The following is a 20,153-nucleotide window of genomic DNA, read 5'->3' as shown; positions in this document are numbered from 1 at the left end:
GGGTGCTGGGTTCGAATCCCGCCCAGGACGGAAATTTCCTGGATAGGCAAAGGCATAGAATGTGCCTTGAAGTAATGCAAAAGCGGATCCAAGGTACGGATCCAAGGCCGCCATGCCAGTAAAATAAGGACTAAAATCTAAAATATGTACTTGATCTTAGCCTCTGCTTTCAATCCAACTTAAATCTGAAATATGTTCTTGATTTTAGTCTTTGCTTTCAATCTAACTTACCAGTCGAATCGTGTGAGGATTTTTCCGACGGCGTTTTTAATTCTTCTACGTGAATATCAGGAACTGAAAAGAGAAATCAAAAGCAACTTTGATTTTTCCACATAAAAGTAATTTGATTTAAAACATGAGCAATAAAATAAGGGTTTGAATTGTTTTACCAAGTGTGTGTGCCAACAAAATAAGTTAACACAAACTTATTCCATTGATTTTTTAAGTAAAATATCGCTATCAGGAGTTCTTGAGCTGGATGGGCACGCAACACAGAGGCGTTATTTCTTCAGTGTACTGCTAGGCTTATCCTTTATTTCAAATAGTGTCCTGCTCTAATTACTTAATCTACGGGTATATAACTATGCATTCCCAAGGTTAATATAACCATTAAGATCATATGCATATTGTACGGTAGAAAAAAAGCGCGTTTCTAAGGGCCGGTTCCACAAAGTGAGATTAAACTCCGTTTAACTTTTAATCTCGTAATTACTTAATCTACGGGTATATAACTATGCATTCCCAAGGTTAATATAACCATTAAGATCATATGCATATTGTACGGTAGAAAAAAAAGCGCGTTTCTAAGGGCCGGTTCCACAAAGTGAGATTAAACTCCGTTTAACTTTTAATCTCGGTGCAATGTTTAATCAACCAATCAGATAGCTTAATCCGAGATTTAAACTTAAACCGAGTTTAAATCCGATTTGTGGATATGGCCATAAGTGATTTCAAAAGCCGAGATCAACAAAATCAATTCCTTGTTAAGGTACAAGTCTACAACTACATATGTACATGAGCTCTCTATTCTGTAGATTCCCCACGCGTGTGCCTACCTTGATCCAAGTAATCGTCAGGTATTTGTGAGTGCCTCATCTTAGCGGGCCGTGCATTGCTATTGGGTGAGAGGGATAGTTGCGTGGGGCGGGGTCTAGTTCTTACTTGCTCCTCTACATTACACAAGCAATGTGACAAAACGGACACCAAACACACAGAACAAAATGAAAAAATACAACACATTATAAATCATAGTCAATAAAAAAATTAACAAGAACCAAAAAATCAATACACGAAAAAATAATAATAAAAAAAAAATGGCCCTAGCAAATTGAACTAAATAAAGGAGAAGAAATCTCAAGCCAAATAAATATGTTGCAACAGGCGACCAATAGGTACAGCAAATGAAAAGCTTGTGATTATTGTGAACTTTTTACTCGGAACACAATTAATGATTCGACTCAGATTACGATATGTTGCATGTTGCAACAGGCGACCAATAGGTACAGCAAATGAAAAGCTTGTGATTATTGTGAACTTTTTACTCGGAACACAATTATCAATTAAAGATTCGACTCAGATTACATTAACAAAAACCAAAAAATCAATACATGAAAAAATAATAATTAAAAAAAAAAAAAATAGAAAAAAAAATGGCCCTAGCAAATTGAACTAAATAAAGGAGAAGAAAGCTCAAGTCAAATAAATATGTTGCAACCAGCAACAGGCGACCAATAGGTACAGCAAATGAAAAGCTTGTGATTATTGTGAACTTTTTACTCGGAACACAATTAAAGATTCGACTCAGATTACGTTTTAAGTATCCCAATTGAAACATCCCCATTTTGAAAAAGACAAAATGGACTCTCAAATACCTAGGGCCCAAGTGCAGTTTAAGGAATGATTTCATGCTGTTTACTTTCTGAGCAACTTATTACGCATGAATATCCCAAAAACCCCATTGATTGAATGATGAAAAACCTTGCTCTCGAAAACTCAACTTTTTGTCACAAATCCAAGTTGTCTCTTAAATCTTTTTATACAAATAAGCAAGCAGAAAAGCATGCTAATTTTAGGCACAGTAGTCTTCTTAAAAAAACCTACCAATTAGGCCAGTACAAAAAAGCTGTGTACAAGCTAGCAAGATAAATAGATAATACGTAACTCATAGTGCACTCATAGATCTACATGAATGATTATTACAGAAATAAATTATAGGTTTAAAAAAACCTACCAATTAGGCCAGTACAAAAAAGCTGTGTACAAGCTAGCAAGATAAATAGATAATACGTAACTCATAGTGCACTCGTAGATCTACATGAATGATTATTACAGAAATAAATTATAGGGGCTCCTAAAGCTACTCGTACTTTATGTGTCTAAGCTGAACTAATAAAAGCTAAAAAGTAAGTGTAGGCTTAGCGAATGAAATTTTCAAAGAGAAAGGTAGATTTTGCATTGGTCACTCCAAACTCTACATTTGAACATTTGAAAATTATAAAATAAAGGGAAATTTTCAAAGAGAAAGGTAGATTTTGCATTGGTCACTCCAAACTCTACATTTGAACATTTGAAAATTATAAAATAAAGGGAAAAAAATAAAATATTTAAAAAGAGCGAGAGAGGAATGAGGGGAGAGAGAAAGGAGGGAGATAGAGAAAGCTGATTAAACTGATTATGAATAACACACCCAGAGGCTTAAAAAAAAGAGAGGAGAGGAATGAGGGGAGAGAGAAAGGAGGGAGATAGAGAAAGCTGATTAAACTGATTATGAATAACACACCCAGAGGCTTAAAAAAAAAGCGAGCTTCTTCTGATTAATTTAAATTAACAGCCTGAAAAGTTGACCATAGTGGGCCAATTGTCCCTACTTAGGTCAAATACTTGGGGAGCCTGAAACTTTGTAACAAAATCGAAAGCAAGCCACATATTATATTACCAATTTGATTTGCCTCTGGGTGCGTCACCAAAAAATCACACGCAACACAAAATATTGGAGAGAGAATATCAAGGGCTAAGAAGGGAGTATGTCAAGTATAAGCTAAGGACAAGGGTCAAATAGAAGCGAGGGGGTGTATACCTTTGAGTTTAGTCGCCACAACGGGCTTCTTACAAGCCGCCAAATAGGAGTCCTGTCGAACCACTTTATTCCGCGATGGCAGGCCGCCTATGTCGTCAAATATCTGAGGATCTGAAAAAGTCGACGGCCCAAAAGTGGACAGACACAAGAGTGAGAACTAATATTGGGCCTCTCTCATGGAAAGAACTTGGGGTTTTTCGCCTATATTGGGGTTTTTCTCCGTAAACTTGTAAAAACTAATATAACACAGTTTTTAAGAATTACTTTGCGTGCTACGTATAAGAACCTGTTTGTGGGTTTTTTCTGGGCTTAGCTACTTCGTCAAAGCGTTGCCCAAAGGAAAATTGATGAGTGTCTTTAGATGGTACAATCGACTACGAGAGAATAGGTCCTTTACTAATCAATTTACCCGGGAAACAATACGGTATGAAACATGCAACATGGACACAAATGGAAAGAACTTGGGGTTTTTCGCCTATATTGGGGTTTTTCTCCGTAAACTTGTAAAAACTAATATAACACAGTTTTTAAGAATTACATAAATTGCGTGCTACGTATAAGAACCTGTTTGTGGGTTTTTTTCTGGGCTTAACTACTTCGTCAAAGCGTTGCCCAAAGGAAAATTGATGACTGTCTTTGGATGGTACAATCGACTACGAGAGAATAGATCCTTTACTAATCAATTTACCCGGGAAACAATACGGTATGAAACATGCAACATGGACACAGTGGACAATGACCCTCCCATATATTTCTCATAACATTAATAAAAAAGTACATAGTATATCATTGAGCTCCAAATACAAATATTAAACCCCCGTAACATTCCCTTGCATGCCAAGTTCACTAAGAGCTCAGAAAAGTAGATGGAGCTTTCAACTGTAGCTCCAAATACAAATATTAAACCCCCGTAACATTCCCTTGCATGCCAAGTTCACTAAGAGCTCAGAAAAGTAGATGGAGCTTTCAACAATAAGAATCACCATTGCGTTACAGAGCACAAGGTTCAATTCTTAAGCTGAGTACACACCAGAATATATTTGGTTCGCAACAGTTACGCAAATCTTGCGAAACAAATGTATTGGACGTTGAGCAACTTTTAGAACACACTAAAAGACATTGAAAAAAAAAATCAGAATGACTGAAGAAAAAATAATAATATACTTTTGAGACAAGGTAAACTGGGCAACGTTAACGTCGGAGGCGTTCTCTACCACCTAGGGCTCCATTATTATGTGGTCAATTTCTGAAATACATCAGTTGCTAGGTTGTTGCAAAAACATCTCTGGATTGTTGAGCAACAATGTTTGTGATGAAAATGTTGCTGGTGTGTACTAGGCATTGAGGTTCGCATCTTATAATATTGATCCTTCCATCTTCATATTTGCAGTTGTCACGGTATGACAAGTTAGTTCACATTATAGAGATCTCTACTGTGCTATCTTCCAGTTGAACTCAACCTGAGTCACGACTTTAATTTTTTTTTCTCTCTCTATTTACAATTACGATTTTGAGTTTTAAATGTTGGACCACAGTATGGGTGAAAAGTTTTGGATGCTCAGCATTGGATAAGTTAATAGGGGTATGACAAGTTAGTTCACATTATAGAGATCTCTACTGTGCTATCTTCCAGTTGAACTCAACCTGAGTCACGACTTTAATTTTTTTTCTCTCTCTATTTACAATTGCGATTTTGAGTTTTAAATGTTGGACCACAGTATGGGTGAAAAGTTTTGGATGCTCAGCATTGGATAAGTTAATAGAGTGCACAGCGAACTAGGAACACAGGATCTGTTTTCAGACGGTCACCTATTCGGGTACCTATTACACTCAATAGTACTTAGCCTCGGGGTTTTATGAGTGAATGAGGGGGAGGAAGAGAGAATTGCTCTCTTGTATTCTCAAAGGGGAGGTTACAAAACTTTGCTCCTAATTTACGGCCTCCTCGTCTCCTAATACCTTAATACTTTACCCCAATATCTTATTACCCTGTTACTTCGATACTTACCCTAATATCCCATCACCCTGTTACTATACCTTGTTTTCCCCTCCTAATACCCGAATACTTTACCTTATTGTTCTCCTGTATCCTGGACAGGGGGTGACGAAGCTCTGCTTATTATCCTAATCTCCAGTTACTTTACCTTATTTTTCTCATCCTAATACCTTGATACTTTACCTTAATATCCTAATACCCTACCTATTCGGGTACCTATTACACTCAATAGTACTTAGCCTCGGGGTTTTATGAGTGAATGAGGGGGAGGGAGAGAGAATTTGGACTTGGAATCCAAGGGAATCACAAAGCTTTTTTTACCTCCTAATATGTAGGTACCCTGCTCTTTACCTTATTTTTCTCATCTCCTAATACCCTAATACTTTACATTATTGCTCTTTTGTATTCTCAAAGGGGAGGTTACAAAACTTTGCTCCTAATTTACGGCCTCCTCGTCTCCTAATACCTTGATACTTTACCCCAATATCTTATTACCCTGTTACTTCGATACTTTACCCCAATATCCCATCACCCTGTTACTATACCTTGTTTTCCCCTCCTAATACCCTAATACTTTACCTTATTGTTCTCCTGTATCCTGGACAGGGGGTGACGAAGCTCTGCTTATTATCCTAATCTCCTGTTACTTTACCTTATTTTTCTCATCCTAATACCTTGATACTTTACCTTAATATCCTAATACCCAGAATCACCATTGCGTTACAGAGCACAAGGTTCAATTCTTAAGCTGAGTACACACCAGAATATATTTGGTTCGCAACAGTTACGCAAATGTTGCGAAACAAATGTATTGGACGTTGAGCAACTTTTAGGATGAAAGCAACTAGAACACACTAAAAGACATTGAAAAAAAATCAGAATGACTGAAGAAAAAATAATAATATACTTTTGAGACAAGGTAAACTGGGCAACGTTAACGTCGGAGGCGTTCTCTACCACCTAACTTTTAGGGCTCCATTACCGTAAATGTTGCGAAACAAATGTATTGGACGTTGAGCAACTTTTAGGATGAAAGCAACTAGAACACACTAAAAGACATTGAAAAAAAAAAATCAGAATGACTGAAGAAAAAATAATAATATACTTTTGAGACAAGGTAAACTGGGCGAGGTTAACGCCGGAGGCGTTCTCTACTACCTAACTTTTAGGGCTCCATTATTATGTGGTCAATTTCTGAAATACATCAGTTGCTAGGTTGTTGCAAAAACATCTCTGGATTGTTGAGCAACAATGTTTGTGATGAAAATGTTGCTGGTGTGTACTAGGCATTGAGCATTGAGGTTCGCATCTTATAATTGATCCTTCCATCTTCATATTTGCAGTTGTCACGGTATGACAAGTTAGTTCACATTATAGAGATCTCTACTGTGCTATCTTCCAGTTGAACTCAACCTGAGTCACGACTTTAATTTTTTTTTTTTCACTCTCTATTTACAATTACGATTTTGAGTTTTAAATGTTGGACCACAGTATGGGTGAAAAGTTGTGAATGCTCAGCATTGGATAAGTTAATAGGGTGCACAGCGAACTAGGAGCACATGATCTGTTTTCAGACGGTCACCTATTCGGGTACCTATTACACTCAATAGTACTTAGCCTCGGGGTTTTATGAGTGAATGAGGGGGAGGGAGAGAGAATTTGGACTTGAAATCCAAGGGAATCACAAAGCTTTTTTTACCTCCTAATATGTGGGTACCCTGCTCTTTACCTTATTTTTCTCATCTCCTAATACCCTACATTATTGCTCTTTTGTATTCTCTGTTAGATGTAGGTATTCCTCTCCTTTTTCTGCACCTTTTCCCAAGTTTATGTAGAGTCTGTGTTATTGAAATCGTTAAAATCTATTTCTCTCAATTAACAATTAGGCAAGTAAAACCCTTCTGAATATAAAAATCCATATGTACTTCAATAGCCAAAATAATTTTTATACGGGGTAACAAATAACTCGGAGCTTTGTGACCATCCTGTACTACTGAAAACGAAGTAAGTAAGTACGTGTACGTCTGTACCTGTATTGTATGATGCCATTAATAATCGAGACGTCAAGGTTCATATACGATTTTAAAGACCTCCGATGAGCCAAGGGGATATAGCTCAGTGGTAGAGCGCTCGCTTCGCATGTGAGAGGCCCCGGGTTCAATCCCCGGTATCTCCATTCTTTTTTTACACTTTTCCACACACGGTGATCACAATAATAGTTACGGGGTAATACATTTCGCAATCATTACAACATACTTTAGCTATGTTACCATTCATTTTGAATCATTTGACATATTCATTTTGACGGGGAAATTTTGGTATTAAATGCAGAACATTTTGAGTCCTTGACCTTATTTCATACTCCTAAACTCCTCTTATATGCTATGGAGGAGAAATATTTCCCTAAGGAATGCGCATAATATACAAAGCACCTTCAAGCTTTTGACCTACATACAAAAACTATAGGTACTAAACACCCTCATATCCTTTATTTTGACGGGGAAATTTTGGTATTAAATGCAGAACATTTTGAGTCCTTGACCTTATTTCATACTCCTTAACTCCTCTTATATGCTATAGAGGAGAAATATTTCCCTAAGGAATGCGCATAATATAAAAAGCACCTTCAAACTTTTGACCTACATACAAAAACTATAGGTACTAAACACCCTCATATGTCACAAAATAGCACCACTTGAAAACGAACAAAAAAGGGAAAATATTGATCACTACTATGATCGCATGGTTCACACATTTATCAAAAGTTTTTCGTGTCACAAAATAGCACCACTTGAAAACGAACAAAAAAGGGAAAATATTGATCACTACTATGATCGCATGGTTCACACATTTATCAAAAAATTTTCACATATCCTTGATCTGATTAAGTACTTGATTGATATCATCATATCACGAGATGAAAGCTTAGAATTCTTGGAAATCCCTGACGCAGAGAATAAGCGTTTTTCCAAAAAAAAAAAAATTCGAGAAGGGGAGAAGAAGACGCATTTTCACGCCCAAAATTACTGAAGGTAGGTATGTTTTGAAAACGGGTTACTCTGTCAAGTAGCATTACAACATTTTTGTATGTGAACCTCACTCCGTTCGGTCAATTAAAAAGTTAAGACATTAATCATTTTCCAGAAGGTAGGTCATAAGGATTTTTCCGACGGCGTTTTTAATTCTTCTACGTGAATATCAGGAACTGAAAAGAGAAATCAAAAGCAACTTTGATTTTTCCACATTAAAGTAATTTGATTTAAAACATGAGCAATAAAATAAGGGTTTGAATTGTTTTACCAAGTGTGTGTGTGGGAACCAGTTTTACATGGGAATATGGTGGACATTTGTAGAAACAATACCGGACTCAATGGTGCCACTAATTAGAATTTCGAACCACAGTAGGTAAACAATAGGACACCAGAAAAGATAAAATAGAGAAGTTTTTCAAATCAAAATGTCTTTCTCTTGCCGGCGCCCATATCAGTAACCTAGTGGCGTCTGAGATGCTATTTTGAAACAGACAATGCTATTTGATACCTAGGACCCTGTCCTGAAAAGCATTCGTACATTCCTTAAAGGGATGCTTTGAAAGAGGCAAGTGACTTGGGCAGACAACAGAGTGGAACGGATATCTCGGCTGGGATTGATCCCACACCCTCCTGATTAGCACGACCATCTTGACCATTACACCACTATCAGGTATAACTTTTCAGCCGTAACTCTCAGGTTTACCTGATAGTGTGTGTGCTCATCAGGTTCCAGGTAGATATGCTTTGAAAGAGGCAAGTGACTTGGGCAGACAACAGAGTGGAACGGATATCTCGGCTGGGATTGATCCCACACCCTCCTGATTAGCGGACGACCATCTTGACCACTACACACCATCGAAGAAGGTAGCCAGAGGGAGTTGGATTGGAGTAGGAAAATTGGAATGTCGACATTCGACAAAAACGTTGACAACAACAAGGATATCATTATCTTGTCTTCCTTCTCTCTTTGATTTCGGGACGATAAGACCTTGGAAGTTACAGTTCCCTCTGTAAAGCCTCTTCGGAAAAAAAAACTCGAAACTTTCAAGTATATAAGCAGGAGGTTCCAAGCTCCATTGCAAACACACTGGTGTGAGGGTCTATCTTGTCTTCCTTCTCTCTTTGATTTCGGGACGATAAGACCTTGGAAGTTACAGTTCCCTCTGTAAAGCCTCTTCGGAAAAAAAACTCGAAACTTTCAAGTATATAAGCAGGAGGTTCCAAGCTCCATTGCAAACACACTGGTGTGAGGGAGGATGGTCCAGGGTCTAAACTGAGGTCTATGGTCCCGCACTTACTTCCGGATGCGTGACATGATGAGGGAATCGTCACTAGAGGCGGGAGAAGACCGCATGGTGACGCCTGAAGAGTCGGATGCTTTGAAAGAGGCAAGTGACTTGGGCAGACAACAGAGTGGAACGGATATCTCGGCTGGGATTGATCCCACACCCTCCTGATTAGCAGACGACCGTCTTGACCACTACACACCATCGAAGAAGGTAGCCAGAGGGAGTTGGATTGGAGTAGGAAGATTGGAATGTCGACATTCGACAAAAACGTTGACAACAACAAGGAAAGAGTCGGATAGACCGGCGTCTAGCGACAGGCGGGAGCGGGGGGCGTTGGGGAAATTATCACAGTGGGTGCTGCCTGCAAAACAACCAAAACAGACGGAGTTGTAATACGTTTATCTAAGGAGAGGCTTCTGGTCTACTAATACCCTGCTACATTACCTTATTGTTCTCCTGTATCCTGGACAGGGGGGTGACGAAGCTCTGCTTGTTCTTGTTCCCCTTGGCGGTGGCCGAATCCCACGAGGTTTCGTTTTTGTGGGACGGCGGCCAGGGCGACTCGGTTAGTTTCTGCGGCCGCGAGTAGAACTCCCGGGGCGGCGTATTTATCACAGCGGGGCGCTTGAGAAACTCCTCCTTTTGCTCGCAACTCCTGCGGGAAAAAAGAATGAATGGTTGAGTGAAAGAACTCACACAAATGAAACCCGCTTTGGACCACTGTCCAGAGTTTAGATTTAGACCCTCGACTCTAGCCTAGTCCTAAGAGAAAATAAACAAACCATGCTAATGAATATAAGCGGCCACAACAGAGCTTTGACCACAGTACTGACCCTCGATTTACGCCCCGAGTGGATTTTATCCTGAACAGATAAGGTTCGTTCTCGGAACAGTTGACTTTCTCCTATCTTGTCTTCCTTCTCTCTTTGATTTCGGGACGATAAGACCTTGGAAGTTACAGTTCCCTCTGTAAAGCCTCTTCGGAAACATAGGTGTTGTATGGGATTGGTTAGAATTATTTACTATCACTTCACAATTTCTATTCAATACAGCAACAACTTCTGTTAGATGTATGTATTCCTCTCCTTTTTCTGCACCTTTTCCCAAGTTTATGTAGAGTCTGTGTTATTGAAATCTTTAAAATCTATTTCACTCAATTAACAATTAGGCAAGTAAAACCCCTCTGAATATAAAAATCCATATGTACTTCAATAGCCAAAATCATTTTTATACGGGCTTTGTGACCATCCTGTACTACTGAAAACGAAGTAAGTAAGTAAGTAAGTAAGTACGTGTACGTCTGTAGTCTGTACCTGTATTGTATGATGCCATTAATAATCGAGACGTCAAGGTTCATATAAGATTTTAAAGACGTCCTAACGTGATCACAATAGTGCAAGCAAAGATACTCGACAAAGTTATCAGCAAAGCGACAGGTTCGAAACCAGGGAGGGTCAAGTTTTTTGATTTATCAAAATCGAACGCAGAGGAGGTTTACATATTATTTTAAATATTTGCCTAAGGGAGTTAAGAGGGAGGAGCAAAGATACTCGACAAAGTTATCAGCAAAGCGACAGGTTCGAAACCAGGGAGGGTCAAGTTTTTTGGTTTATCAAAATCGAACGCCGAGGAGGTTTACATATTATTTTAAATATTTGCCTAAGGGAGTTAAGAGGGAGAAGAGACGAAAATGACGAAATTCTTTCACAAAGGAGACTTTCAGAGACTGAAAGGACCTCAAAAATAAAGAGTGCGCTTCCCTAGAAATAAATATGCCTTGCATAGTAAAATATGCCTTGTTTATCCCGCCAGAATGAGACTAAAAAGTCCTTATACTTGAAGGTTTACATATTATTTTAAATATTTGCCTAAGGCAGTTAAGAGGGAGGAGAGACGAAAATGACGAAATTCTTTCACAAAGGAGACTTTCAGAGACTGAAAGGACCTAAAAAAAAAAAATAAAGAGTGCGGTTCCCTAGAAATAAATATGCCTTGCAGGGTAAAATATGCCTTGTTTATCCTGCCAAAATGAGACCGAAAATTCCTTTTATTTGACCGAGGCGGGTGAATCTGTTATTCCCCAATAGTGCAAGCAAAGATACTCGACAAAGTTATCAGCAAAGCGACAGGTTCGAAACCAGGGAGGGTCAAGTTTTTTGGTTTATCAAACTCGAACGCAGAGGAGGTTTACATATTATTTTAAATATTTGCCTAAGGCAGTTAAGAGGGAGGAGAGACGAAAATGACGAAATTCTTTCACAAAGGAGACTTTAATAAAGAGTGCGCTTCCCTAGAAATAAATATGCCTTGCAGAGTAAAATATGCCTTGTTTATCCCGCCAGAATGAGACTAAAAAGTCCTTATACTTGAGAAATTCTTTCACAAAGGAGACTTTCAGAGACTGAAAGGACCTCAAAAATAAAGAGTGCGCTTCCCTAGAAATAAATATGCCTTGCAGGGTAAAATATGCCTTGTTTATCCTGCCAAAATGAGACTGAAAATTCCTTTTATTTGACCGAGGCGGGTGAATCTGTTATTCCTTCAGCCCAACTTTCAGCAGTTTTCCTTTCTTTCAGGCAATTTAAAATCGGCCCTGTGACATCCTCACCCGTCTTTGCTTACTTATTGTGACTTCTCAGAACTCTAGCCTGTTATCTCAGACTTTAGACATATTATGTATGTGACAGAGACGAGGATAGATGGGGCAGGGTGGTCTTTGGTTTGTCTCGGGGTTATGTGCAGTGTCACCGAAGTACTGAAAACCAGAGAAAACAAACAAATTGTTGGTGAATTTCAATATTTTGGTGGTCAAACATGAGTCTTTCTCTACAGGAATCATGCAAAGTCACACAAGTTTCTCACATTTCTCACAGTACGTTTGAAGTCACTTTGTAAATCTAACGGAGCTCTCTAAGCCTTGTTCGATTTGTACGCACACAACTTCAATACTTCAGTCGTCAATTATGATTGTTTTCAGGATTTAAATTTCAATGTTTTTACACAAGAGTGGCGTAACGTCATTGTTCACAAACAATTTGGAATTTTATGCTTCAATTCAAATCCCAAGACATTAAAAAACCGAGCACTTCTCCTGAGTCCTGGTTGTGGTTTAGTGGAACACATTACTACACTGTAATTTATCAGTGCGGGATGGTGCTAGAGACCATTGGGGCAGAGGAGAGCCACAGAATGGACTGCGTCCACTGTACACAAGAGTGGCGTAACGTCATTGTTCACAAACAATTTGGAATTTTATGCTTCAATTCAAATCCCAAGACATTAAAAAACCGAGCATTTCTCCTGAGTCCTGGTTGTGGTTTAGTGGAACACATTACTACACTGTAATTTATCAGTGAGGGATGGTGCTAGAGACCATCGGGGCAGAGGAGAGCCACAGAATGGACTGCGTCCACTACAGATTTCGCTACACACTATGAGTTTTGGACCGTCTTCTTGAACTTTTGGACTCGTTATGTTTGGACGCTTCCAGACTGACCTAATTTTGTTTATAACTATAGTATTTCTCGAGTCACATTCACAAGTACTGGCACAACTTCAGGGGTTCTGGGGTTTATCAACCTCGCTCCTATAGGTGTCCACACATAGTCGACCGCCGACGATCGATCATCGATCGATGGTGGTCGATGGACAGCTGTCGACCATGTGTGGACACAGTATATTATTTCCAGATTATCGTACATTGAATTATTTATGTAGATTATTTATTTTATTTTGAAGATTTTCCCTTCCGTGCGTCTTCACTGATAAGATTGAGCGAGCAATAAAAATATTATTGCATGCAATCTGAACTACAAGGAAATGGTTTGGCGTGGAAGACCTAAATATTGCGTAGTCTTTCTTTCAACCTAAAATTACCATTCTTTCCATGTACTGTCCTAACGCTTCTTACTTTTCCCGATTCCATTGTTATAGTGTTGAAGTATTTTGCTTCATGTAGGCACTTAATGATGTTGAGTAACTCGGAGCGTTGAAAAATCTTCTTCTAAAAATTGCGTAACCATGTTCACGCAACAGAAGACATTTTATTACATTTCCTTTCAGATTACGCTAAAGACACTCACTCGTCCGTTTACCCTTTTAAACAGTTATAACTATTTCAAATCAACTAACTTTGATAAGATGCATTTGGTTCTCGATACATTGATGCATCAAGACATAAATAGAATCCCACAAGTACTCTTAACTTGAACTGCATTTAACCTACATTTCAGCTTATTGTTTTTATATGCATTACCTATGTCTGCCTCGATATTTTTATTCAAGTACTCTTAACTTGAACTGCATTTAACCTACATTTCAGCTTATTGTATTTATATGCATTAGCTATGTCTGCCTCGATATTTTTATTTCCTCATAAGAGCACAAGGTACTGGACTCATCATTTATTAAACTGACCAGGTGGATAAAAAGTTTTGGAACAGGCAGGTGCTTTTAGGCGAACCTTGTATGATGTGAAACTGTATGAATCCTTTTCAGTTTATTGCATTTCATAGGCCCTATACATAGGGTACGGTACCATGTACAGTTTATTACCTTTTACAGTGGTCTTACGGACTAGTATGTGAAGAGCAGTATGCAGTTTGTATACTTTTTCCTGACTTTCTGCTTTCAAGCGGCTGATCACTATGAGCACTCTATCCGTAATTCCGTACCCAGAGTTTCGAAGCAATGGGCATGTTAGGGAACTTAATTACTTTCCGTGTCCATTTCATCAAAGGCTGTCAAATTACATTTTTCCAGTGAGTTGTTACTTTATAGAGGAAATACATAGATGTTATAACAGTACATATGTACAATAATCCAATATTAGACACAAACAAAGTTTGAAAGACATACTAACAAGCACTCTATCCGTACCCAGAGTTTCGAAGCAATGGGCATGTTAGGGAACTTAATTACTTTCCGTGTCCATTTCATCAAAGGCTGTCACATTACTTTTTTTCAGTGAGTTGTTACTTTTTAGGGGAAATACATAGATATTATAACAGTACATATGTACAATTATCCAATATTAGAAACAAACAAAGTTTAAAAGACATACTACAGCAGTGAGTTGTTACTTTTTAGGGGAAATACATAGATATTATAACAGTACATATGTACAATTATCCAATATTAGAAACAAACAAAGTTTGAAAGACATACTAACAGCTTTATTTGAAGACATACTGAAAGCAGAGGGAATTGCAAACTTGAAGAGCGTCCTGTGGCAAAGCTTGCTGTTTAAATTCATGCTAGACTGATCAAGAGGCCACATAATGAATTCTGTGAGAGCTTTCAAGCGGCTGATCACTATGAGCACTCTATCCGTACCCAGAGTTTCGAAGCAATGGGCATGTTAGGGAACTTAATTACTTTCCGTTTTCGTTTCATCAAAGGCTGTCAAATTACATTTTTCCAGTGAGTTGTTACTTTTTAGAGGAAATACATAGATGTTATAACAGTACATATGTACCAATTATCCAATATTAGACACAAAGTTTAAAAGACATACTACAGGCTTTATTTGAAGACATACTGAAAGCAGAGGGAATTGCAAACTTGAAGAGCGTCCTGTGGCAAAGCTTGCTGTTTAAATTCATGCTAGACTGATCAAGAGGCCACATAATGAATTCTGTGAGAGTTTTTTGTGTGTATTTACTTGAACTGAACCCAACTACCTTCCACCGTGTATGTGCTTTAATATATCTTCTTGTTTATTATAATTTTATCCAGAGAGAATCACTCTGCAGAGCGTCAATTAAGAACAAAGCGGAGTTTCATCCTCAAAATTGTATGAGAATTTGACCACAAAAGTAGTAGCCTATTTCTGAGGCAAAGGGACTCTTAGGTCCTATTCCAGCAGTACAAATAAATACTATTACCTATTATCCTTCTCCCCTCTGGGGGATTGTGATTTGTGAAGTCGTGACGAATCACCATTGCGTTACAGAGCACAAGGTTCAATTCTTAAGCTGAGTACACACCAGAAAATATTTGGTTCGCAACAATTACGCAAATGTTGCGAAACAAATGTATTGGACGTTGAGCAACTTTTAGGATTAAAGCAACTAGAACACACTAAAAGACATTGAAAAAAAAATCAGAATGTCTGAAGAAAAAATAATAATATACTTTTGAGACAAAGTAAACTGGGCAAGGTTAACGCCGGAGGCGTTCTCTACCACCTAACTTTTAGGGCTCCATTATTATGTGGTCAATTTCTGAAATACATCAGTTGATATATTTACTTGAACTGAACCCAACTACCTTCCACCGTGTATGTGCTTTAATATATCTTCTTGTTTATTATAATTTTATCCAGAGAGAATAATTACTCTGCAGAGCGTCAAACAAGAACAAAGCGGAGTTTCATCCTCAAAATTGTATGAGAATTTGACCACAAAAGTAGTAGCCTATTGCTGAGGCAAAGGGACTCTTAGGTCCTATTCCAGCAGTACAAATAAATACTATTACCTATTATTCTTCTCCCCTGAAGGGACTCTTAGGTCCTATTCCAGCAGTACAAATAAATACTATTACCTATTATTCTTCTCCCCTCTAACGTAACCTGGCGTAATTCACATCCGCATGTTTCCGTAAATCCCAACACAAGGTTAGTCTACATAAATTGAAAATATGCTTGGCTACTTTCTTTTTTTATTGTTTTATACTTTTCCATTATAATCATCGCATCAGTATCATAATAGGATGCAGTAGTTGAAAATATGCTTGGCTACTTTCTTTTTTTATTGTTTTATACTTTTCCATTATAATCATCGCATCAGTATCATAATAGGATGCAGTACATAGTGAATTACCCGAGCACGCTGGCTATCTACAGAACAACACGCAACCTATTTAACCTAGAGCACGAGAACGTACTTATCCATCATATCATCACAACTATAACAAGGACAATACGAACATACTACCTGATGAAGACTAGATGCAATATGCTCAACGTACTTATCCATCATATCATCACAACTATAACAAGGACAATACGAACATACCAAGCTACCTGATGAAGACCAGATGCAATATGCTCGGAATATCGACACTATTGACAGAAGCATTATTTCATTATGTACAAAATGTTGAAACTCTCAAGATCACCATTGATTTTAGTATTTTCTCTCCATTGGAAAACGGTAAATTTCCAAAAAAAAAAGTTCATCTTCAGGAAATAGTCGCCAAAAGAGTCACATTAAAATATTTTGACCTAGAGTCCTACAATTTCAAAAGCACACAGCAAGCCACCGCAAAAGCCAACACTGTAAGATTGAATTATGGCAGCTCAATCTTCTCACAATAGCTTGCACACATTAATTTCATTTTTTGCATCTCCCAGCCTGCACAATTGCACAACCAGCTACCACAGCACCTCACCATTGCAGTGTACAGTGCGGTCATTTAAACAACCTTCACTTCAATTCAAATTTATATTGCTCTCTAGCTGTACGAGTAGTATCAGCGAGTTACATTTATTTCATTTGTTTTTAATTGGGTTCCTGAACAATTCCCATCAAGAAATTCCTCCTCCTGCATCCGTTCTTTTAATTTACTTTCTTCGTGGAGAGTTCCTGGGAGAAAGATTTACGCTGTCAGGTGCACAGACTGACCTTCGCGCTCTTCAACATTCACCTCTCTACACCGTAAATCAAAACCAGTGTACAAAATTCTATTCCCTTCAGTAGAAGTCGTGAAATATCAAGTCCGATGTCTTTTGTGATTTATAGAGTGCAAAACAAAAGTGCTGAATTTATAACAGCAAACTTCATTGGACAGTGCTGTCTTTCCAATACAACCGAATGGACGTACCAATAAACCTGAACTTTTACCCATACCGAACTATCAGTCGTTTCTGCTAGCGAAGTGAAGGCCCATCATACAGTCATACCCGTTGAATCGCACAGAAAGACTACTGGTTTAGTTATTTTAGCTTGAGAGATGTCCAGCTATTTTGTTACCTACCATTAACCCTCACCTATCGAGCTCAAAAAAACATGGTTTGACATGACAGTGCAGCATCAGCAGAGCGACATTTACTGACTTACAAATGGACAGCATTGAGCGGAAAAGAACCATCCATAAGGCAATTCTCCTTGTGGATAATTCTTTTCTGTTTCATGCTGTCCAAATATACTCGAGGTAAAGGGCCACATCCTTCCCCCTATCCCCATCCCAGAGCTGAGCTTGAATTTAATAGATCTGACAACAGGGAAGCCCCCAGACACGTATATCCACTCACCAGCTGCAGGAGATCGTTCTCTTTCGGTACGACTAGGAGGTGCAGGTAGGCGGGCGAGTTCTGGATAAGCTGGACCACTTCGGCGTACGGAAGGTCCGCAATGGTCTGATTGTTTACCGCCACAACTCGGTCTCCAGGCACCAGGCCGGCAGCGGCGGCAGGACTGTGGGGCCGCACATGCTTGATGAAGATCGTGTCCATGGGCTCATCCATGCAACGCGAGCGAAGCCCAAGGCGCCGATCTCCGGCCAGCACCTGAAATTGAGATAGGTAATGAAAGTTAGGGAGAGGCTGGATAAAGACATTTATTCAGTCTATTCGGGGTGCAATAGTCCTACTTAGACTCCGCACACAGGAATTTCGTCAGAAAAGACCCCCATTTCAATGAAATGTAATAATTCAGTCTATTCTAATTCGGACATTCAATTTGAATTTGGTTGCATAAAAATGTTAACAGTATTCCATACAGGAGGCAGTCCCAATAAAAGAAACTTCAGAAATCGAATCTTTGAAATATCATTTGGAAGAGAAGTTGGTCCTTGAATATCAAATTAGATTATCCATACGGCCCCAATTCAGAAATTGAATACCCAACAGGAAAGAAAAAGTACTCTTTCCATGCCTAATGTTAATAGTCTCCTGACTATTGTTCCGGGATTAGAGTTCCATTAGGACATCCTCCCATGTCCTACGTATAACGAGAGGTCAATCAATCTCCTTATTCGAATGAACCTGGAATCTGCAGACAAAGCCAACTTATCTTCAATTGCTCCCTGCAGTAAGATTAAACTGCACTTCCAATTCAATGAAATACGAAACGTGATCACAATAGTGCAAGCAAAGATACTCGACAAAGTTATCAGCAAAGCGACAGGTTCGAAACCAGGGAGGGTCAAGTTTTTTGGTTTATCAAAATCGAACGCCCAGGAGGTTTACATTTTATTTTAAATATTTGCCTAAGGGAGTTAAGAGGGAGCAGAGACGAAAATGACGAAATTCTTTCACAAAGGAGACTTTCAAAGACTGAAAGGACCTCAAAAATAAAGAGTGCGCTTCCCTAGAAATAAATATGCCTTGCGGGGTAAAATATGCCTTGTTTATCCTGCCAAAATGAGACTGAAAATTCCTTTTACTTGACCGAGGCGGGTGAATCTGTTATTCTCTCAGCCCAACTTTCAGGAGTTTTCCTTTCTTTCAGGCAATTTAAAATCGGCCCTGTGACATCCTCACCCGTCTTTGCTTACTTATTGTGACTTCTCAGAACTCTAGCCTGTTATCTCAGACTTTGTATGTGACAGAGACGAGGGGGAATAGCTCATTATAATAGTCATGTATTTTGTCATTATGCACATCTTTGTTTCAGTGCCAGTGCAGGACATTAAGAGGGGAAAGCACATAGTGACAACAATTATGACTAATACCTATTGAAATTATGTGATGATAGTAAATTTCCCTGGCCTGGAGGGACTAAGTACCTTGTATAATGTATTTAAGCGTCAATAAATGCTTTATTTCCGAGTCTAAACCCCGGATCCACAGGTAGAGGGAGACTTGACGTCCCGTCTTAAAGTTGTGTTGGTAGTCTAAACCAGACAGACATATTGCTGAAATAGTGTTAAAGTGCTGCCAAAATGTTACTTTTTGTTATTTTCTTGTCATTATGCACATCTTTGTTTCAGTGTCAGTGCAGGACATTAAGAGGGGAAAGCACATAGTGACAACAATCATGACTAATACCTATTATTTTCTTGTCATTATGCACATCTTTGTTTCAGTGTCAGTGCAGGACATTAAGAGGGGAAAGCACATAGTGACAACAATCATGACTACCTAATAGTCATGTATTTTCTTGTCATTATGCACATCTTTGTTTCAGTGTCAGTGCAGGACATTAGGAGGGGAAAGCACATAGTGACAACAATCATGACTAATACCTATTGAAATTATGTGATGATAGTAAATTTCCCTGGCCTGAAGGGACTAAGTAAAATACCTTGTATAATGTATTTAAGCGTCAATAAATGCTTTATTTCCGAGTCTAAACCCCGGATCCACAGGTAGAGGGAGACTTGACGTCCCGTCTTAAAGTTGTGTTGGTAGTCTAAACCAGACAGACATATTGCTGAAATAGTGTTAAAGTACTGCCAAAATGTTACTTTTTGTACTTGAACTTTTGGACTCGTTATGTTTGGACGCTTCCAGACTGACCTAATTTTGTTTATAACTATAGTATTTCTCGAGTCACATTCACAGTACTGACACAACTTCAGGGGTTCTGGGGTTTATCAACCTCGCTCCTATAGTATAACTATAGTATTTCTCGAGTCACATTCACAGTACTGACACAACTTCAGGGGTTCTGGGGTTTATCAACCTCGCTCCTATAGGTGTGTCCACACATAATCGACCGCCGACGATCGATCATCGATCGATGGACAGCTGTCGACCATGTGTGGACACAGTATATTATTTCCAGATTATCGTACATTGAATTATTTATGTAGAT

At 38.6% G+C, this 20,153-nt stretch overlaps 1 protein-coding gene and 1 non-coding gene across 2 annotated transcripts in view; one reads left to right on the top strand and one right to left on the bottom strand.

Annotated features, from left to right (window-relative positions):
* LOC103508914 (rho GTPase-activating protein 21) overlaps positions 1-17,902 on the bottom strand; it is a gene marked incomplete at its 5' end in the record, with an annotated part of 73,251 nt that extends 55,349 nt beyond the window's left edge. Inside the window, 3 exons of the mRNA XM_026823386.1 lie at positions 9,838-10,149; positions 12,056-12,148; positions 17,648-17,902. Of these exons, the coding sequence (XP_026679187.1) occupies positions 9,838-10,149; positions 12,056-12,148; positions 17,648-17,902 (660 nt within the window). The remainder of the gene's footprint in view (positions 1-9,837; positions 10,150-12,055; positions 12,149-17,647) is intronic.
* Positions 7,177-7,248, top strand: Trnaa-cgc. Its single transcript has one exon. It is a non-coding gene; the product is annotated as a tRNA-Ala (tRNA).
* Positions 17,903-20,153: the final 2,251 nt, after the last annotated feature.

The sequence above is a fragment of the Diaphorina citri genome, unplaced genomic scaffold, assembly GCF_000475195.1.
Source record: "Diaphorina citri unplaced genomic scaffold, Diaci psyllid genome assembly version 1.1 scaffold446, whole genome shotgun sequence".
Taxonomy (NCBI): Eukaryota; Metazoa; Arthropoda; class Insecta; order Hemiptera; family Psyllidae; genus Diaphorina; species Diaphorina citri.
This window is presented reverse-complemented; position numbering and strand designations above follow the sequence as displayed.